The 22,664-nt window shown below is 47.0% G+C and overlaps 1 protein-coding gene across 1 annotated transcript; it reads left to right on the top strand.

Moving 5' to 3' along the window:
- The first annotated feature begins 233 nt into the window (after nt 1-233).
- Nucleotides 234-22,257, top strand: DTYMK (deoxythymidylate kinase). Its single transcript, XM_045030358.1, has 5 exons — nt 234-458; nt 1,444-1,552; nt 8,552-8,642; nt 19,493-19,690; nt 21,600-22,257. Exons 1-5 carry the CDS (start codon nt 245-247, stop codon nt 21,708-21,710), a joined length of 723 nt encoding a protein of 240 aa, XP_044886293.1. The 5' UTR covers nt 234-244; the 3' UTR covers nt 21,711-22,257.
- Nucleotides 22,258-22,664: the final 407 nt, after the last annotated feature.

The following is a 22,664-nucleotide window of genomic DNA, read 5'->3' as shown; positions in this document are numbered from 1 at the left end:
GGGAAACGGTAGCTGTCACCCCCATAGCCAAGCCCGCGGCCGGAGCAGTGTCCACGCACAGTCCCCCGTCTAAGGATAGGGCGCCCTGACAGGCAGGTGCCCTAGGCAAACCCTGAACCCCGTCCGTGCGCTCTTGCCCCACGGCGGGACTAGGCAGGGTGGAGCAGCGGGCGGGGCTCCGCCTTGGCGGACTTGGAGGCCTGCGGCAGCCCCTGCTATCCAAACTGTCCCCGTGTGGCTCTCTATGGTTCTCCGGAAGCGCACGCGCCTCCTGCCCGTGCCTATCTCTTCGGGAGTGGTAACGGTTGTGGTGCGTGCCGCCGTGGCCATGGCGTGCAGACGCGGGGCGCTGGTGGTGCTGGAGGGGGTGGATCGGACCGGGAAGACCACGCAGAGCCGGAGGCTGGTGGAAGCGCTCCGGGCATGTGGGCACCTCGCCGAGCTCCTGCGATTCCCGGGTACGGGGGGGGGCTGGCACTTCCCCCCTTTTCTACGCGCCCACCCGTCCCCAACCCCCGTGACATGGATGGGAGGGGCGCCGTTCCCGCCATGACACAGGGGTCACCGCCAATCCCAGTAACATGGAGGGGACAGGGGACATTGCTAACCCGTGACATGGAGCGGGGAGACACCACTAACCACACTGATGGGGGTGGGGAAATTGGGGGAGGTGTTAGCAACATTAACTCCATTGATTCAGGGTGGGGCAGCCCTATTTAGCCCTCTGACAAGGGGTGGTGGGCCCAGAGGGGCGCACACCAAGGGCTCGTGATTGCTGTGGCTTTCCAGTAAGCAGTGTTCCCCAAAGTTTGAAAGCTAGGTGTCCCTTCAGGAAAATAAAACCACTGGTGCTGTGTCTTGCCCTCCTTTTCATGCCTGCCACGTACAGTTCGAGGTCTAGTCATCTTAAAGGTATATATCTTCATAGCTAGTGTTTGCTTTGTCCTGGGGTATGCCCCCCCTCCACTTGGGGAGAGGCCTCTGAAAACATTGGGGAATGTAACACTGATACCTGTGGCTGCATTCTCAGCTGTGGTGTTGCATGGTCCCTTGGCTGTCACAGTGAACCCTTTGTGGTGGGAATGTATTGCCACACTAGAAAGGCCAGGACACATGGCTTTTCTGTCATGTTTCCCTACATTTACTCCTTTTATTTTTACTCTGCCGTTGAGGTTGTGCTTCCCATATTATGGCACCTCCTGGTTTTTGGTTTGTTTACATTGCAACTTGAAAATTCTCTTTGCGTAGCAATTTTTAAAAATTGAATAGTTGGATTTTCAGAAAAGCAGTATGTATGTCCAAGCATGACTGGTTTTAGTTTTGGGTTTAAAATATTTGTTCCATGGAATTTGTACATGGAGTAAATCTTAAGTCATATTGCACAGTAACTGAAGCAAGAGACTACATAACTCACCAGATTTGTTCTTGTACTCTTTCTTACAGACAGAACAACAGAAATTGGGCGGCTAATTGGCTCCTACTTGGAGAACAAGAGCAATTTGGAAGACCACACAGTGCATCTGCTTTTCTCTGCTAACCGCTGGGAACAAGTGTAAATATAATTCTTTTTTGAGTTTTAAAGTAATGTGCACAGCTTTGAATCCTGAGTATTACCTCCACACTTTAGGGCACCCACCTTAACCCAGTTCCTAGAGCTCAAGGCATAACCCGGTTGATTTAGGCAGCCCCATTCCCAATTTGATCCTGCTTCTGAAAACAATATTTACCCATACTCCTGATTTCCTATACAAGTCAGGATTGGTCTTGTGATAAATGCTTTCATTGTCTTCCCTGTATAGGATATTAGTTGTGCTGAATTTTTGGTTTCCAAAGCATCCCTGGGAAGCCACTGCTCTCCAAGCACACATACTGATGCACCTGTGTCAATTAACATTGTGGGGCATGTTTGTTTCCCAAATCTCCCCTTTATTGCGCCTACAATGGGACGCCCCCATTTGTCATACTGTAGTTGGGCCATCACCTCAGGGGAAGTCCGAGGAGGTGGGCATCAATATTGGGGTGGCACCAACGATACAGAGTCCGTTATGGGAGTTACAATTCCTCTTGCCTTTCTAACTGGACAACCCTCTGCAATAATTCACTTGTTGGGCTTTCCATCCCATTTCTCTTTAGGTTCTCCTGCCATCATGAGCTTCCTCCATGCCTTCGTTCCCCATGTGCATCTTCATTCTCTATGCTGCATCTGATACACATATCCATTTCCTCTTCTTGTTCCTCTGCTGTCTCTTGCACCTCCCTGTTCTCTTCCTCTAACATGCTATGGTGCTTCGGGCCCCTTTTCCCCTGGTTCCCCTTGGAGATCTGGGGGCCCATTGTTGGCAAAAGTTACCGCTTGGACGGGTTCCGTTCTCCTGTCAATTCCTTCTTCCGATTGTCCCAGCGGGTCTTGAAAAACTATAGCTGCTAGAAAAATGTCCTGTTTTAACTTGAGGTACCCACTAGCTAGATCTGTGGGTCCTAAATTCACCTTCATTTTTTAATTCAAACCGTCTAACAATGCAGTCTTAAAAGCTAAAGCATTGAAATCCAGTTGGGTTCCAGTTACTATGGGCAGAAACCCGGCAGCCATGGCCAATATCGCCTTTTTAATGACATACAATTCTGGGGACTCACAGAGGCCCTGTTCTTTTACATGGAACAATTTCCCCTGTTGTCGGACCAACATTATTTCCTTTATTACTTCCTTCACCCACTCCCATCTGGTAGCAAGAACATCATTTGCACCTAACCGCTCCTCAGCAGTCCGTATTACTGCGCAGTCAGAAGCACTAGTGCAGGCCTGGGGTAAGACCTCATAATCTGCTGGCCTCCATCCAGATTGTGCCAACACCTTCGCCATCCAGTCCAGACACATTTTCCTTTCTAGGGGTCCCAAAAACTGAGCAGCTGCCCGTACCTGGTCACTGTTTATCTGGGCCCAAGCCTTATTTTCTTATAACACTGTTCTGACAGCTGCCTGAGCATCCCCTAGTTTCATTTGCAATGTAGATACTTCTCCAATCAGTTTTTCTACTTTCATTTTTAAATGTTCACGCTCGCCTGTTTTGGCCTAAAGGGCTGTTGCATTTTGTAATGCTGAAGCTGCACTGGCACACTGTGGTGCCTTATACTGAGCCAAATTATCCTTAACTATATCCAACTCTAATTTGTAATCCTCCAGTTGTCTTTCCTGGAGTGCTACCAGGCTGAAAGATTAGTGACAGCTTTCCATAATGCCCATGCTGCTGCTGCTTTGATAGCGTTTTTTCTTTGTTTTTTGCTTCATGTTTTTACAGAATGCTTTAAACTAGGGCTGTCAAGCGATTAAACAAATTAATTGCATGATTAAACAAGAATAGAATGCTATTTATTTAAATATTTTTGGTTGTTTTCTACATTTTCAAATATATTGTTTTCAATTACAACACAGAATACAAAGTGTACAGTGACACTTTATATTTATTTTTTACTACAAGTATTCGCATCGTAAAAAACCAAAATATATAGCATTTTTCTATTCACCTAATACAAGTACTGTAGTGCAATCTCTTTATCATGAAAGTTGAACCTACAAATGTAGAATTATGTATAAACCCCCCCCCGCATTCAAAAATAAAACGTAAAACTGTAGCGCCTACAAGTCCACTCAGTCCTACTTCTTGTTCAGCCAATCGCTCAGACAAACAAATTTGTTTACATTTGCAGAAGATAATGCTGCCTGCTTCTTGTTTACAATGTCACCTGAAAGTGAGAATAGGCGTTTGCATGGCACTGTTGTAGCTGGCGAATACAATGCTCACCACTCCCAAGAAGGAAGATGAATTTTTCCTGATGGCAAGTCAGGATCAGGTCATCCGGGGACTCCAGCTTCTGCATGGTGTGATTGGCAGGCTGTTGAGATCTGGCAGCTATGACCGTGTCCTGGAGTTGGTTCCAAAGAACTTCCTCTTGGACCCCAGTTTATATAGTGAAACTTGAGTCCTGCTTAGCTGTGCCTTAACCAATCATTTTAAACTAAAGTACTACAAAACCATATCTTTCACCAATCCTAGCCCATTATGAAAAAATCTTTAACCAATCACACCCCACCACCATAGTTGATTTACATCTAGCAAAATTAGTTATGTAACAGACAGAAACCATACAGATAAACAATAAAGAAGTAGGGATCATAAAGGCAAAACAGTAAAGAAGTAGAGATTTCACACCCAAACTGTTGATAAGTAATTCCTTGCCAGACAGAATGCCGTCAAACAAAATTTTCTTTAAACATCTTAAGAGATTCCTTGCTTATCTGGTATGGTGGGTACTATTAGTAGGGGTGCCTTCTTAACAGCCCGATATTACATTGTTTTGATATAACTTAAAAGGAAGGTGAGGATGTGACTTTCTGCTTCTTGGCTCATAGCTACTTCTCTCCTTACATGGATGCAGAAAAAGGCCTCAAAGACCTTACATGATGTTACACAGTGGATTAACATGTTACCTTGGTAATCTCTTGAAATCTTAATTAAAAGCTCAACTATAAGTGAAAGTGAATTTGGTAGTCTCCTCTTCCTACCACTTCTGTGTGTATCACAAAGTCATCTCCTGATATGATCTGATTGGAATTCTTAAAAGCAGCCTGGAATAGAATTAAGAGTACTTTAGGTTAGGATTGAGGTGTACTGAAGCATCTGCTAGCATCATCTTGAATTAGGCTAGAACTAGAAATCCATCTCTTTATGAGCACTAAATTAATTAATGCTAAATATAAGAAAGTCTTCATGCTTTTCCTAATGTTGTAGCTGAAGGCACAGAGACTGATGTGGAACGCGTTTCTCCAGCTCTGAATTTGCCATACCAACAAGACTGATTTAGATTTCTCACACAGTATTCTTAATCTTGGGTTCACATGATTTCTTGATTTGTAGTTTATGTATATAGCCCTCTAAACTATAGGGATAACTTGCCTGTGTTCTGAGCAGAGCATCTGTTCTGAATCCCTGATCTAGTCTGTTAATCTTTTTTTTCTTTTTTTCCCCTTTGGAGCGGGGGTGGGCAGATACCTGCCTATGGTGTGGGAATATTTCTTCAATGTTTCCAGGTCTATTGGTGAATTTCCTCTGCCTGGTCTTAAGTAGAGGGAACAGCAACAATCACAGGGTGGACTGAGCTCAGAGAAGAGCACTGAGTGAGTAAATGTGACTGTTGTAGCAACAGAGAACCACAGCTTCTCCCAGTGCAGCTTGGCATAAGTGGCATAGTTGTAAGGCGCTAGGGCATGGATTCTGTGTTTTTTTCATACAAGTAAAAAATGACATTTCCCTTCTAAATCATGTATTATGCTACTGTCCTGTATGATGATAAAATTCAAAATGCATGGTTAACAACATTCAACATGATTCTGACCAGTCCCAAGGACTTCTGATTGAGTCATACTCCCTAAACTTTAATCAAGGGAAATTGTGATGAAACTTCTAAGTGATTTAAGAGGGGTGGGAGTGGCCCAGGCTCTCTACTTCAACATCCATATATAAGAAAACTGCTCTCCCACCTAACAAATGCTATTGCAAGCTTATGGCTTGATTCTGAGCCTCTCTTATTAGAACTTCAGGCAAACTTTGGTGCCTACATTTGCACTGAAATAAGGCCCCAAGGCTGCAGAGAGCTCTACACAGGCAGACACTGGCACTTGTGTGGAGGCCCATTGATTGCAGTGTGTCTCTGGGCATGCATTAGGTCCATCAGTGGAGAGCTTGTTACAGGATCTGACCTGATTTTCTATGTGCTGAGTGTGACGTTGCACCCCATAATACTTTATAGAAATATGCTTATGAGTGTAAATATGACATAACTGGAATGTTTTATGCTAGATATGTCATGTAACATATCTTTGCAAAGGTTATGTTCTACTGAATGTATTCATCCTATTCGTATGCATGTATCATTTTTATATCTGAAGTTATGAATGTTGGCTCTATGCTTGTATTTAAAGTTTGCTGTAGGAAGCACCTAAGGCAGATTTGGTCAACATAGTATGAAGGGGTTATTCAAGTAATTGGGAGTACTTAGCTAACAATGGACCTTGATAGATGCCAATCCACATCTGAGCTTTTCTGGGAATGTTCGGGCTAACATGTGAGCATTGGCGTCGGCCTGTAGAGAACTGAATTATGCATGGACATGTGACTTGCCCATGTGACTCCAAAACTCCATCTTGTAGCTGTGATTCTACAGTGGGGAAAGAGAGGTTTCCCCCTTAAGAGAGAGCCTGTATAAGCTCCTGGAAACCCCTCCATTTTGTCTTCAGCTGGCTCAAGAGAGAGCCTCTGCACCCCAAAGGATGCCTGAAAGAAACTGGAACAAAGGACAGTAATTACAGGGGTGTGAGCGATTGTTGGACCCAGACTAGGAGGAAGTTTAGTCTGCAAAAGAAGCTTATTGGAACATCTCTGAGGGTGAGATTTACCTGCATTTAGTTTCCTACTGTATTAGGCTTAGACTTGTGTGTGTTATTTTATTTTATTTTGTTTGGTAATTTACTTTGTTCTGTCTGTTATTACTTGGAACCACTTAAATCCTACTTTTTATATTTAATAAAACCACTTTTTACTTACTAATTAACCCAGAGTAAGTGATTAATACCTGGGGGAGCAAACAGCTGTGCATATCTCTCTGAGTGTTATAGAAGATGGACAATTTATGGGTTTACCCTGTATAAGCTTTATTGAGAGTAAAACGGATTTATTTGGGGTTTGGACCCCATTGGGAGCTGGGTATCTGAGTGTTGGAGACAGGAGTACTTCTTAAGCTGTTTTCAGTAAAGGCTGCAGCTTCTGGTGCATGTGGTTCAGACCTGGTGTGACGGAGCAGGGAGCAGGGCGGATTTGACCTGGGAATGTTGCAGGGAGGTTACATTGGGGAGAGGAAATCTCAGGGGAGAGGAAATCTACCTGAGCCAGAAGGGGGGTTGGGAGAATTCACACCTTCTGCCTGGGAGACTGAACAAAGGAGAGGAGAGAGAGGGGAGGGGGAAGAGAGCTGCTGCAGGGATTTTTGGTTTCAGTTTGGGCTGGGTGGTGCAACGCAGGGAACCCCAAGATGGGGTCTAAGCTCCCTGAATCCCAGAAGGACTTGATTGAGGGGTCCTGGTTGTGCCTACAAGCTCTGCTGCAGACTGCATTCCTATTGTCCAATAAACCTTCCATTTTACTGGCTGGCTGAGAGTCACTGTGAATCCCCAGGAAGAGGGATGCAGGGCCCGGACTCCCCCAGACTCCGTGACACCTGGGTCTGTGTTTGTAGTCCTAAGCTGCCAGGGAAAAACTGGCTTAGAGGTAGTCCCAGCACATCAGGTGGCATTCCCAAGGTTTCTGTGACCCAACCCATCACACTAAGGCCCCTTAACTCCCCTTGAAATTAATGTTGTGTGAGAACTCTCAGAATCAGCCCCCATATCTGCTTCCTGGCATCAGAGGGTGAAACATTCTTAGTCCCTGCTCTCACATGGATGAATTGCAGAATTGAGGGCTTAGAGTGTAGTCTCACTAAATCTCTTGCTGCTGAGATGCTCTTAAAGAACTGATGTTCTTCCCTTCATTTTTCAAGTTAAGCTTCAGCTCTCTTGCTTTATGATGAAGTATGCACTACGCTGTTTATTACAGAGAGTGGGTACTGCCTTTAATATGATCTCCTATTAACAGTTCAACCTGGATGCTACTCCTTTTATGATGTAGGGTTTTAGCCAAACCAGACATTTACAAGTGTAATGGTATAAATTTGTGAAAAGTAGTGCTATTAGCTGGAAATCTGTAAAATAGAAAATATGTTTCACTTTTAAAAAGCTGCATTTTCCAAAGGCTTCTCTGATCCTGCTGAGGCTGGTGGTAGCTCATCTTTATCTAATGCCAAGCAGATCGAGAACATTCCTGAATTCTCAGCATGGAAGACAGATGCATGAGTCTTGACACATTATTGTTCATTTTGGGCGAAATTCAAGTGATTTCTTGCCCAAGAGACACACAGTCCTTATTGTATCTGCTACACTAAATAGAAAAATTGAACTAAACCATTCGTTTGGTCCCAACTGTGGATACTTTCAGCTTGGCTGTGACTTTGTCCATAGGTCATTTAACTGGATGAAGTCGTGCTCTGCATTGCCATGCAGGAGACTTGGGATTAGTGGCTCTGAAACTTGCTTTTTATGCTGGGCAATGGGAGGTTATTTGCTCAGCCCCTAATAAAGGGCAGGATGCAAGTAGCACCATTTCAGCCAGAAGCAGCCATAGCAAGCACCCATCTTGCTGCACTGTTTGTCTCTGAAAAGAGCCCCATCCATTCCTCCTTGGCTGGAAGGATAGTGATGCAACAAGAGAGACTGTGGGTGACAAAGCTTATAAACAAAAATCACAGCCTCGACTGACAAACTACTCTAGAGTTCTGGAGATCACTATAGCCAAGTGCATCAACTATTGAAAAGAGCCCACCTGCTGTGTTCTCTATGTTGAATTCTTTGCATTTCTGCCTGGGTACAATGGAGTATGACGTGTCTTTTCTTTCTGTTGTTCAGGCCGTTGATTAAAGAGAAGTTAAATCAAGGCATCACTCTAGTGGTGGACAGATATGCCTTTTCCGGGGTGGCCTTCACAAGTGCCAAAGAGGTGAGTGGATGAACAGAAAGGCAGTGTCTATGTCTAATTGGGAGGGTACTGTAAAAATGATAAACAAAAGAAATAGTATTTTTCAGTTCACCTAATACAAGTACTGTAGTGCAATCTTTAGCCCAGGGGTGGGCAAACTTTTTGGGGCGAGGGCCACATCTGGGTGAGGAAATTGTATGCAGGGCCGGGGCAGGGCGGGTGGAGTGCAGGATGTGGAGGAAGGGGCTCAGGACAAGGGATTGGGGCAGAGAAGGGGTGCAGAGTGTAAGAGGGGGCTCAGGGAAGGGGGTTGGGGTACAGGAGGGGTACGGAGTGCAGGATGGGGCTCATGGCAGGGAGTTGGGGTGCACGGGGTGCAGGGTGCAGCAGGGAGCTCAGGGCAGGTGGTTGGAATGCACAGGAGTGCAGAAAGGGGCTCAGGGCAGGGAGTTGGGTGCAGGAGGGGTGCGAGGTACAGGCAGAGGGCTTAGGGCAGGAAGTTGGGGGCGGGGGGCAGGAGGGGTTTGAGCTCCAGCCCGGTGCCGCTTACCTAAAGTGGCTCCGGGGTGGCAGTGCCGCACACCAGGGCCAGGGCAGGCTCCCTGCATGCCTGCCCTGTCCCCACGCCACTCCAGGAAGTGCTGCGGCCCCTGGGGGGGAGGGGGGGGCAGAGGGCTCTGCGTGCGCACATGGAGCCCTTTGTCTCCCGGCCCGGGGGCTGCTTCTGAGAGCAGCACCAGGCCCGCAGCACCACCAGGGGTAATCCCGCGGGCCGGATCCAAAGCCCTGAAGGGCCGGATCCGGCCCGCGGGCCATAGTTTGCCCATCCCTGCTTTAGCCTAAAAGTATAACTCAGAAACGGAGTTTTTTTTGTTTTTGTTTTTGAGTGCAGTTATGTAACATTGTAAAACTTTAGCACCTACAAGTCCACTCAGTCCTACTTCTTGTTCAGCCAATTGGTAAGACAAACAAGTTTGTTTATATTTACAGGCAATACTCCTGCCTGCTTCTTATTTACACTGTCACCTGACAGTGAGAACAGGCATTAACATGGCACTTTGTAGCTGGTATTGCAAGGTATTTAAGTGCCAGATATGCTAAACATTTGTATGCCCCATCATGCTTCAGCCACCATTCCATGCTGATGATGCTCGTTTAAATTTGTGACTGAACTCCTTGGAGGAGAATTGTATATTTTCTGCTCTGTTTTATACACATTCCGCCATATATTTCATGTTATAGCAGTCTCAGATGATGACCCAGCACGTTTAATTTACGAACACTGTCACTGCAGTTTTGACAAAATGCAAAGGTACTAGTGTGAGATTTCTAAAAATAGCTACAGCACTCGACCCAAGGTTTAAGAATCTGAAGTGCTCTCTAAAATCTGAGAGGATGAGGTGTGGAGCATGCTTTCAGAAGTCTAAAGAGAGGAACACTCAGATGCGGAAATTACAGAACCCAAACCACCAAAAAAGATCAACCTTCTGCTGGTGGCATCTGACTCAGATGATGAAAATGAACATGCATCAGTCTGCTCTGCTTTGGATCATTATCTAGCAGAACCCTTCATCAGCATGGACGCATATCATAGAATATCAGAGTTGGAAGGGACTGCAGGAGGTCATCTGGTCCAACCCCCTGCTCAAAGCAGGACCAATCCCCAACTAAATCATTCCAGCCAGGGCTTTGTCAAGCCTGACCTTAAAAACCTCTAAGGAAGGAGATTCCACCACCTCCGTAGGTAACCCATTCCAGAGCTTCACCACCCTCCAAGTGAAATTTTTTTTCCTAATATCCAACCTAAACCTCTCCCACTGCAACTTGAGACCATTACTCCTTGTTCTGTCATCTGGGACCACTGAATGCAGTCTACATCCATCCTCTTTGGAACCCCCTTTCAGGTAGTTGAAAGCAGCGATCAAATCCCCCCTCAGTCTTCTCTTCTGCAGACTAAATCCCAGTTCCCTCAGCCTCTCCTCATAAGTCATGTGCTCTAGCCCCCTAATCATTTTTGTTGCACTCCGCTGGACTCTCTCCAATTTTTCCACATCCTTCTTGTAGTGTTGACAGATTTCTCTTGCCAATCTGTCCGGGGCATCAGGTGATCAGGCTGAGGCTGCAGGATCTTTAGGGGAGGAGATGACTGAGCACACCAAGTGTCTAAGTTTTAAAGCTTTATTAATAAAATAATAAAATAACAGCGATGAGTGGTGGGACTGCTCCCACATCACTCAAAGGAAAAAAGAAAGCATTAGTACCCCAGCCCTAAAACCACTTTCATACTCTCAGATGCATGACCCAAGGCTGGCCAAGCCTGGGTGTAATGTAAGAAGAGGAGGAGGAGGGGTGGACGGGAGTTCTTGTACAGTGAACGGGTCGTCCAGCGTCCGCTGTGATCTCCGACTTGCTTTGGCTCTTGGGAGGGTTTTTAAGTTCTGCGTTCTTTTGGGGTGTTTTCATTTTAGGGCCCTCTGTTCCTGGTGCTCTTTGTACCAGTCCACACTGGCTCGCTGTGGCCTCCTCGGCTTCTCAAAACACACCAGCTCCAGAGACTTTGTTTTCCCCCCGTTGGCCTTTGCCATCTCATTCGCTGTTACTGCTATCTCTGCAGCCCTGCTCAACTTAGTTCTCCTCTTCTCACAGCTGGGCAGCTGCAGATTTCTTGTCGAGCCCATTACCTTGGATCGGGGCCAGTGTCTTATCTTCACACAGAGCTAGCTAAAGTGTTGAGTTAACCCGTTCTCTGCTCTCTTCCTCCTTCCCCCTCTTGCAACCTGCAAAGGAATCTTCCATTTCACACTCATACCTTTGACCTTCCTTGGAAATGCCTTGCGATGCTTGCAACCACGTTAGCAACATACAATGCTGATTTGCCTCCCCATGGGACCCCAAGGGAAGGAGTCCTTGGGCCTGTGACAGTGTGGGGCCCAAAACCGGACACAGTACTCCAGATGAGGCCTCACCAATGTCGAATAGAGGGGAATGATCACATCCCTCGATCTGCTGGTAATGCCCCTACTTATACAACCCAAAGTGTCGTTAGCCGCCTTGGCAACAAGGGCACACTGTCGACTCATATCCAGATTCTCAGCAACTGTAACCCTTAGGTCCTTTTCTGGACAACTGCTGCTTAGCCATTCGGTCCCTAGTCTGTAGCAGTGCATGGGATTCTTCCATCCAACCGCCGGTGAGTGCGGAGGGCATCCTTTCCCCAACCTCCCCACACTCACTGGCGGCAGGAAGCGGAGCAGCCCAGCCCCAGCCAGCTGCACTCTGGCAGCTCCCAGCTGTGGCACTCCATTCCCGCTACAGGTGAGTGCAGGACCTTTCCCCAGCTGCCCCCCCACGACACGGCTGGGGCGGGGGCAAGGAAAGCGGAGTGGGTTGGGCTGCGTCGCTCCGCTTCCCGCGGCAGGTGAGTACGGGGGGCATCCTTTCCCCAACCTCCCCGTGCTCACCAGTGGTGGGAAGCGGAGCGCCGTGGCTGGGAGCTGGCAGAGAGGAGCGGAATGGGGCCGGGCTGCCCTGCTTCCCACTGCTGTCGGTGAGTGTCTGTCAGGAGGTGGGGGGTGGATAGGGGTCGGAGCAGTCAGGGGACAGGTGGGTTGGGTAGGGGGTGGGGTCTTGGGGGTGATTAGGGACCAGGGTCTCTGGAGGGGGCGGTCAGGGAACAAGGAATGGGGGAGGCAAAGCAAGTTTGATATAACACAGTGTCATCTATAACACGGTGAGATTTTTTTGTCTCCAGAGGACCACGTTATATCGGGGTAGAAGTGTAAATGGTATTCTATTGTTTAACAGTGCGATTAATTGCGATTAATTTTTTTAATTGCTTGACAGCCCTAATTCATGGTAATTACTACTCACTTCTGCTTAGAAGGTTGGTTCATTCAAGACCTTCATCTGCTCTACTAGCCCAGAGAAATTGGAGGCTATTTAAGAATTTGCCTCTAGCCCTGGAATCTTAAAGGAGATTAATGAAAGGATTTATATTTGTAAGTGAGTTGCAAAAGCTTTGTAGGTTTAACAAATTGGCTTTCTACCATCTTTAGCGACTCAGACTTCAAGGCCAGAATGGATCATTGCGATCAGTTAGTCTGACCTCCTGCACATCACAGAACCTCACCCATTAACTCATATAATAGAACCATAATGTTTGGCTGAGGTACTGAAGTTTTCAAATCGTGATTTAAAGACTTCAAGTTGCAGAGAATCCACCATTTACTCTAGTTTACACCTGCAAGTCACCTGTGACCCATGCTTCAAAGGAAGGTGAAAAATCCCTAGAGTCTCGGCATATCTGACCGGGGGAAAATTCTTTTCTGACCCCAAACATGGCAATCAGTTAGACCCTGAGCATGTGGGTAAGACCCACCAGCCAGTCTCCTGAGAAAGAATTCACTGTAGTAACTCAGAGCCCTTCCTATCTAGTAGTGTCCCATCTCCAGCCTTGGGAGAGATTTGTTACTAGCAGTTGCAGAACAGCTACATGCCATTATAGGCAACCTCAACATACCACTCCTTCCATAAACTTATCAAGTTCAGTCTACACCATTTAGGATTTTGCCCCTACTGCTCCCCTTGGAAGGCTGTTCCAGAACTTCTCTCCTCTGATGGTTAGAAACCTTTGCATATTTCAAGCCTAAACTTGTTGATGGCCATTTATAGCCACATAGTCTTGTGTCCAGGTTGGCCTTTAACTTAAGTAACTCCTCTCCCTTCCTGGTGTTTATCCCTCTGATGGATTTATAGAGAGCAATCATATCTCCCCTCAGCCTTTGTTTGGTTATGCTAAACAAGCCAAGCTCCTAAAGTCTCCTCTGTAAGGTATGTTCTCCATTCGTCTGATTACCCTAGTAGCCCTTCTCTGTACTTGTTCCATTTTGAATTCACCTTTCTTACACATGGAAGACCAGAATTGCACACAGTATTCTAGATGAGGTCTCACCGGTGCCTTGTATAATGGCACTAACACTGCCTTATCTCTACTGGAAATACCTTGCCTGATGCACAGCTTTTTTTCATAGCCGCATCACATTGACTGCTCATAGTCATCCTACCCAGTCGGTCAACCAGTTCATCAATGCGTGGTATGGGATATGCATTGAATTGGGATACTTCATTCAGTCGGTGAAAGTCATTACAGAATCTCACGGTACTGTCAGGTTTAGGCACTAGAACGGGGGTCGGCAACCTGCAGCACGTGAGCCGATTTTGAGTGGCACACAGCCGCCTGCCTCAGTCCTGGCCCCCAGCCCCACTCAGCCCCTCACCCCCCCGCCCACTGCTCTCCCCTGAGGGGGCATAAGCTTTATTCTGTGGCAACCAAGCTTCCCTCTCCCCCGCTTCTTCCCCCAGAGTGGTGCTTTCCTGCCCCGCCCCCTCTCCTTCCCTGCGCCAATCAGCTGATGGCCCTAGCGAGGGGGAGGGGGGAAAAGCAACAGCGTGCAGGCAGTTCCCTAGAGGGGACAGAGAGAGGTGGGGACAGAGCCTGGGGGAAAGGTGGGGACAGGGCATATCCCTTCCAGCCCCCTGCCCTGAGCTGCTCAAGACAAGGGGCTGGGAGCACCCCTACGAGCCAAGCACCCCAGTCCTCTGCCCTGATTCTCCCCCAAACTCAATCTTCTATCCTACACCCCCCCAGCCCTCTGCCCTGACCCCTGAACCCCCCACACACACCCAGCCTTCTGCCCTTCAGGCCCCCACACACACTCAGCTTTCTGCCCTGCAGCCCCCATACCCCCAGCCCTCTGCCCTGACCCTTGAACCCCCTCACACACCCAGCCTTCTGCCCTGCATCCCCACAGCCCCATCCCTCTGCCCTGCACACACCCCACCCCAACACACACCCAGCTTTCTGCCCTGCATCCCCACAGCCCCATCCTTCTGCCCTGAACCCCCCAACACACACCCAGCCCTCTGCCCTGCACCCCCACAGCCCCAGCCCTCTGCCCTGACTCTTGACCCTCCACACACCCCCAGCCCTCTGCCATGCACCCCCCACATACTGAGCCCTTTGCCCTGACCCTTGAACCCCCCCAGCCTTCTGCCCTGCATCCCTACAGCCCCATCCCTCTGCCCTGAACCCCCCCACACACACCCAGCCCTCTGCCCTGCACCCCCACAGCCCCAGCCCTCTGCCCTGACTCTTGACCCTCCACACACCCCCAGCCCTCTGCCGTGCACCCCCCACATACCAAGCCCTTTGCCCTGACCCTTGAACCCCCCCAGCCTTCTGCCCTGCACCCCCCACACCCCTCCAGCCCTCTGCCCTGACTCTTGACTCCCCACACACCCCAGCCTTCTGCCCTACACCCCCACACACCCTAGCCTTCATCCCTGAACCCCCCCACCCAGCCCTCTGCCCTGACCCCTGAAACCTCCCCACCCAAGTCTGGGGTCCCGGCCGCAGGCCCTGCTCAGCCCACTGCCGGCCTAGGTGAACAGAACCCCAGGCTGGCAGCGAGCTGAGCAGGCTGGCAGTGTAAGATCAGCATTTTAATTTAATTTTAAATGACGCTTCTTAAACATTTTGAAAACCTTGTTTACTTTACATACAATAGTTCAGTTATATAATATAGACTTATAGAAAGAGACCTTATAAAAACGTTAATGTATTACCTGCATGAGAAATCTTAAATTAGAGTGAATAAATGAAGACTCGGCACACCACTTCTGAAAGGTTGCCGACCCCTGCACTAGAACGATTGGACTGGACCACTGACTGTAAGATTCTTCAGTAACCCCTTATTCTAACATTTTCTTTACTTCGGCCTTGATTTCTTCTCTTTTGGCTGCTGGGATTTGGTAGGGTCTCAATGTTACCTGGGCTCTGGGGATCGTGCAGATATGGTGATAGGTCTCAGTCGTCCACCCCGGTTTTGTAGAGAACATTTCTCGGTTGCAATTGATCATGTCAGCTGCCTCGATCTTTTGGATCGGCGTCAGGTCGGGTGATATCCTCGCTTGCTCATGTAAGTTATCCTGGGGAAGCAGCAAAGAGTCCTGTGGCACCTTATAGACTAACAGACATATTGGAGCATGAGCTTTCGTGAGTGAATACCCACTTCGTCGGATGCATGTAGTGGAAATTTCCAGAAGCAGGTATAAATATGCAAGCAAGAATCAGGCTAGAGACTAACATGGCTACCCCTCTGATACTTGACCTCCTGGGGAAGGGTCTCCTGGGTGACTAAGCATGCCTCTCGATCGTGCCAAGGTTTTAGAAAATTGATGTGGTAAATTTGCTCCGGTTTCCTGCGGCCTAGCTGCTGCACCTTATAGTTCACCTCTCCCACGGCTTTGATCACTTTGTAGGGTCCCTGCCACTGGGCCAACAGTTTACTTTTTGCTGTGGGCACCAGGACCATCAGTCGATTCCCCTGGTTGGAACGGTCGAAGCTTTGCTTGGTGGTTATAATGGGTTAATTGGGTCTCCTGTGCTCTCTAAGTGTTCTCGTACAATAGGCGTAACTCAGGCTATCCAATCCCTTATCTGCAGTACATGCTTGACTATGTTCCTCCTGGGATTTGGCTCCTCTTCCCAGGCTTCTCTGGCTATCTCCAATATGCCCTAGGGGTGGCGCCTGTATAGTAGTTCGAACGGAGAGAAACCCATGGAGGCTTGCAGAACCTCCCGGATGGCAAACATGAGGTAAGGCAATAGGGTATCCCAATCTTTCCCATCCCGGCTCACCACGTTCCTGATCATGGCCTTGAGGGTCCTATTGAACCTTTCCACAAAGCCATCTGTTTGCAGGTGGTATACAGAGGGCCGTAGGGCTTGTACGTGGAGCTGCGAACAGAGATCTTTCATCAACTTGGACACGAAAGACATCCCGTGATCAGTCTGCATCTCCTTGTGTAGCCGAAACCGGGCTAAGATCTGTACTAGCTCCTCAGCTATTGTCTTAGAAGCCATGTTGCGTAGGGGGATGTCTTCCGGGTATTGGGTTGCATAGTTTAGTACAACAAACACACGTAGGGGCCCAACAAGATCCATGGCTATGCGTTCAAATGGTACCTCTATTATTGGAAGAAGTATCAAAGGGGTCCACAATTGTGGACGAGAGCTATGTAGCTGACACTCTGGACAAGAGGTGCAGTATCGCCGGACATCTTCGTGTACTCCTGGCCAGAAAAACCTCTGCAGGATCCGTGCCTGGGTTTTCTCTACCCCTAGGTGTCCTCCAAATAGGAGACTGTGGGTGAGGCTCAGTATGGCTTTTTGATGTTTTTGTGGGACCAGAAGTTGATGCATATCTTGCGCCTGCGTTTGCCCCACATGGTACAGGAGATCTTTCTTCACTATAAAGTAAGGTCCTGGACCTTCTCATCTACAGGGATTCTGTCCATCTCGGCCACCTCTTTTCTAGCGTTATCATATCTAGGGTCCTCTGCCTGGTCCTGCCCGAAAGTCTGTCTCCCAGAACTAACCTGCCCAAGCTCCCAGGAGATGGCTTCTGCTTCTTCCAATGGCTTGCCACTGTCATAGCTGGGGCCAGCCTCTGGCTCACCTTCTGTGGTGGTAGTTTCTCTGATGGCTGCTCATGTCCATCTGTCTACTAGGGCGGTCTTCTGGCCCTGGGTCAGGATCTGGGTTCCCAAAGCTTTTGCAGCCTTCCTCTTTTTTTTTTTTTTTTTTTTTTGTGTGGGTCTTCCAGGTCTCTGGGTGGGGGGAGCTGAGAACAGATCTTGAGAAATCTCAGCGAACATCAGGGATTGACATTCCCCCGGCGATGAGTTGCTGCCCTCAGGGTCCCCACCTCCCTCCTGCCTCTCCGTGGGGAGTAAATTATCAAACCCTGGATAGTCCCTCCCAATGACTACAGGATATGGGAGTTTAGGAACTACGCCCACTGTCACCTCAATGGGGTTCCCCTGAACCTCTGTCTCCACCGGGATGGTGGGGTAATGGCTCACAGCCCCCTGCACACACGTCACTGCTACACGCTGGCTACTTTTTACCAGCGTACCCGATATAAGGATGATAGCACTCCGAGTCCACAAGCACTGTAGTCTCTGCTCCGTTTATCTTCACCGGCCTTGTGTAGTTATGTGGGGCTAATGCGACGCCCACAAGGTGAATAAGGGAGCACAGGACCTCCCAATCCCCCAAGTTACATTGCATAAGCTCCTCGGTGCTGGGACACTGTGCTGCTATGTGTCCCCATTCCCCACATGCATAACATCTATAAGAGCTTCTAATCACTCCCCTATCATGGGAGTTAGGGGGTTTAGTCCCAGGGTTCCCCACACTCAGGCCAATCCCTTCCTTCTGGGGTCCCTGTTGGTTTTCAGTCCCCCCTTCTTCCACCTAGGACTCCCCAGGGGTTTGGCTGCCCAATCTTCCAGGGTTGGGGTTGGATGCTTGCGTCAAAAGGGGCCTTCCTTGGGTAGTTGGGTCAATTCCCTGGCTGTCATGCATCTTTCCACCAGCATGATCATCTCGTCATAGGTGGATGGATCATTCTGGCCTACCCATTTGCAGAAATCTGGTGGCAGTCCTCGCATGTAATGACCCATGACCAGGGTCTCCAAAATCTCCTCCAGGTTGCACACCTTGGGCTGTAACCACTTCTTCGCGAGGTGTATGAGGTCGAATAGCTGGGACCTCGGGGGGTTTTTTTCTCCTGATACTTCCACTCAATGGACCTCTGGGCCCATACTGCTGCCGTCACCCCGATCTCTGCCTTCAGCCGGGTATAGTCAGTGGCGTCCCTGGCAGGCAAGTCAAAGTAGGCCTTCTGGGCCTCTCCGCACAAAAAAGGGGTGAGAATGCTGGCCCACTCCTCCTGGGGCCACATCTCATGCTGAGCAGTCCTTTCGAATGAGAGGAGATATGCCTCTACGTCAACTTCCGTCATCTTTGGCAGACAACCAGTGCCCCTCAGGGTTCGTGTCCCATCAGACTCGGGCCTGGGTGGTGAGGATCTTCAGCTGGTCCACTACCTCTCAGAAGAGGGTATGATCTTGGGTCGCCTGACCCATTAATAATTTATTGGTTTCCTGCTGTAGCCGCATAGATTTCTGTTGCGCCATTGCCTGAATCCAGGTGGCCTGCTGCTGTGGCTTGTACCAGAGCTCTTACCACCTCCTCCATTGTGGTACAAAGCAAACAAACAAAAAAAAATCCAAAACTCCAGTGCACCTTTTTTTTTAAACTCTCTTCCACCATGCTGTGAACGATGATCTCGCTCCTGAAACCAGTTGTGACAAAGCTCTGTCCTTGTCTCTGTGGGTCCCACATTTCCTGGCGGATTTTGCTAGCCTCCCAGGCTCACTGTGACTCTCCAGGTAGCCCTTCTGTCTCTCAGTGGTTTGAGCATTGGCCTGCTAAACCCAGGGTTATGAGTTTAATCCTTGAGGGGGCCATTTAGGGATCTGGGGCAAAAATCTGTCTGGGGATTGGTCCTGCTTTGAGCAGGGGGTTGGACTAGATGACCTCATGAGGTCCCTTCCAACCCTGATATTCTATTATTCTAATTATTTGAAAAAGTGACTTAGTATTTGTGTCTGTGATCTCATCTGCCAAGGTGCTGAGCACCTGTAGTTCATGTTGACTTCAGTGAGAGCTACAGATGCACAGCACCTCTGAAGATCAGGCCATAAGTATTTGGGGTGTCTTTTCTAGTACACAAACTGGGCTATTGTCAGCTGGTGTAAAATGGCATAGTTCCTTCGAAGTCAATGGAGCTACATAGGTTTACACCAAATGGGAATCTGGTCCACTTGTTAGTACTTCTTCTTCAGTAGATGTTCATTTTCCCCAAGTCTTTTTCCTGCTTGTCTCTTGTTGATCTGCTCTCCCTCATTTTCATTGATTTTTCTTCCACCTCCGATTTATTTCTCCTTTTCACTTTGGACAGAATTTCTCCTTGGATTGGTGCAAACAGCCTGATGTAGGGCTTCCAAGGCCAGATTTGATCCTATTTCTTCAGTTGAGCACGTCGGAGACGGCAAAACGAGGGGACTTTGGAAATGAACGCTATGAGAACAGGTCCTTCCAGGAGAAAGTTCTACAGAACTACTACCATCTGATAAAGGACAAGACTTTAAACTGGAAGGTAAGGGAATAACCTTCCAGGAAGGCTCTAGATGGGTCAATGAATTAAAACTAAACTTCAAGATTTTATCCTTTACAGCCCCCTTCAAGGAAAAACTGTTGTATAATATAAAAGGTTTTCTAATCCTTGAAATTAAACAGTGATGACAAAACTACTACAGTGTAGCACAATCACAGGGAGATGCTATCTTGACCTTCTTATATAGGTAAGATGCAGGAATTGCAACTCACCATTTGAATGACGAGAACAATAATCTATCAAGCTTGATATAAAACTAGATCAAGAAAGTAAGTGATCACTTCAGCAGATATTAAACTACTGTTAATTAACCACATTTTTAAAAATACAGAATTTATGTATAACTGCACTGAAAACCTAACTTCCCATTCATGCAGATGGTGACCTGCATTTCTGTGGTCTGGATCTACTGGTCAGCTAGAGTTCTAGTCTCAAGTATCAGCAAAATGTCAGTTTTTCCAGAACAGAACTCTAAGCACTGAACAGAGACTGAAATAGTGTCAAGTGTTCCTAAAATGATTTTGAAAATCTCTGTCTGTATATTCTTAGAAAGTCAATATGTAAGCTGTTAAAGGTGATCACTGGATAGAATATCAGCCATTCACAGAGTACTGTTCACAGTCGAGCTGTAGATTTAAAAGCAGGCTGAGTACTCTCAAATAATAAATACATTGAGGAAATTGCAATCTGTTTGTGGATGAGGAGAAAACAAGGCTGGATAAAATACTGTGAATTGTTCACTCAGCTTGACTCTAAACCCATCTGTTAACCATGGATTTAGTGATCTTAGAATTCTTAATCTGCCAGTTTCCATCTCTACCATTGTGTGTTCCAGGATTAGGTCATTTATAAAGAAACAAAATCTGTATCTCTTGTAACAATTTATCCATCAAGTGCTAACTTCATTCTGCTCATTGTCTAAGTAGTCTAAAGCCATGGAAATGTGTTAACCTTCCAACTACCATGGATTTGTAGCAATGAGTGAGCAGCAACTTGATCGAAAAGTCATCAAATTGTCTTCTAAAACTCAACTGTTTTGCTTCAAATTGCAAAAACTCCATAATTTCCTGGCTTAATGGTGATCTGAAATGTCTGTTTAATAGATACTAGCACATTGGTGTTTCACTTTGACAGCAGGTTTCCTTTATTTGACCACCCTTCTTTACAAAAATCAGAGTTAAACAGATGAAGCCCTAACAGAGTCGCCTGCAACAGGGGTGGTGCATTGGAAGATAGGCTAAGCTAGACTGGTGTGTCCCAGTTTCTCCAGCTCTAAATGGGGATATTATTTTTATACCTTACAGGGGTAAGATGAGGCTTAATTCATTAATGTTTCAAGATCCTCACTTAGCACTACACAAGTGTAGCATATTACTTCTGTTGAACTCAGCTCTTCACATATCCCCACCCCACATCCCCGGCAAGGGTAAAAGTTTTGCACACCCAGTGAAGGATTAACATTTCTTCCAAATAATAGACAAATTTGTATTCTCTGGGAGATTTCTGTAGAGCTGGGGTTGTAAAATACCTTAGGTCCGATGCCCAATAGCCTCTGTCATTAACAAATCCTGTTCATTAATAGCTGTCTGTGTTTTCCCTTATGCCTCTCCACACTCATTAGATGTTCTTCAATTTCTGTATTTTCCAATTCTAGGACAGAAATTGTGCACAAGAGATAAAATTCAACATGCTTCACTATTCTCGATTCATGAATTTGGAATAGAGATAGCCGATGTAAAAGGTTTAATACAGTGGGGAAATGATGGAAATAAGTCCAAGACAGTCAGTAGCTTCCCCTTTCTAAACACTTTCACTGTCTTATTTTCTCCTTTAATGAAAGCGTTGGGCACTGAGAAATGTTTTAAATGCAATGCTTTTATTTTGGAAACAGACAGTTGATGCTTCGAAGAGCATTGAAGAGTTGCATAATGAAATTAAGTCTTTCACTGAGGAGGCCATACAGGAGGTTCAGAATAAGCCCATAGGAGAACTCTGGAAATAGAATTGGCTCTTACTCCACCCTCTTCCTGCAGCATATTCTGTTCCAGATCTGATTGAAGGGGAATTGGCATCTCGCAGATCTTCCTCAGACAGACTCCTTCACCTTTAATAGCTGCACTTGATCAGAGCATTGTTTTTATAGACCAAAAATACCTTGGAGACCTCTGGTTTTATCTAACTCCTCCTCTGTAAATTGGATCTTAAAAGCCATCTTCCTGATGTATTTTATAAATGCACACTTTTTTGTAAATCTTCCTATAATCCAGGCACAAGCCTTGTGTAGGAGCAATGACAAAATGTATAAAGCAAGTAATTGTAAGTGGAACTTTTGGCTAATTACCATGATGAGTTATGGTAGTGGGACTTGAAGTGGGGGAGATAGGGTTGTGAATCAAGAGAAGGGGAAAGAGGGTTTCTACATTTGTACTTAGAGAACTGTCATTTTCCACAATCATATGCCTGTGGGATTCCCCTTCCCATAACTTATTTAACATACTAACTCAAACTCTTAATTTGTGGAAGTATTGCTAATAAATTAGTGCCTTTTATTTTAGTATCTTTTTTTGTTACAGCAACATTTACTTAAGTAAGCTGGTTTGAAATCACTTTTGGAATTGATATTATCCGACAAAGTGGATATTCACCCACGAAAGCTCATGCTCCAAAACGTCTGTTAGTCTATAAGGTGCCACAGGACTTTTTGCTGCTTTTACAGATCCAGACTAACACGGCTACCCCTCTGATATGAGCCCAAGGCTGTACACTTTCTTAAATGAAAGGTGATCCAGTGTTTCAAACACCAGCCTGGGATGTGGGACACCTAGGTTCAATTTCCTGCTCTGCTACAGACTTTCACTGGGACCAGGTTAATTAGTGTCTCTAAGCCTCAGTTCCCCAGCTATAAACTATTACCTCCCTATCACTCCTATCTCATAGGGTTGTTGTGAGGATAAAT

This window comes from Mauremys mutica, chromosome 9 (genome assembly GCF_020497125.1).
Source record: "Mauremys mutica isolate MM-2020 ecotype Southern chromosome 9, ASM2049712v1, whole genome shotgun sequence".
Taxonomy (NCBI): domain Eukaryota; kingdom Metazoa; phylum Chordata; order Testudines; family Geoemydidae; genus Mauremys; species Mauremys mutica.
This window is presented reverse-complemented; position numbering and strand designations above follow the sequence as displayed.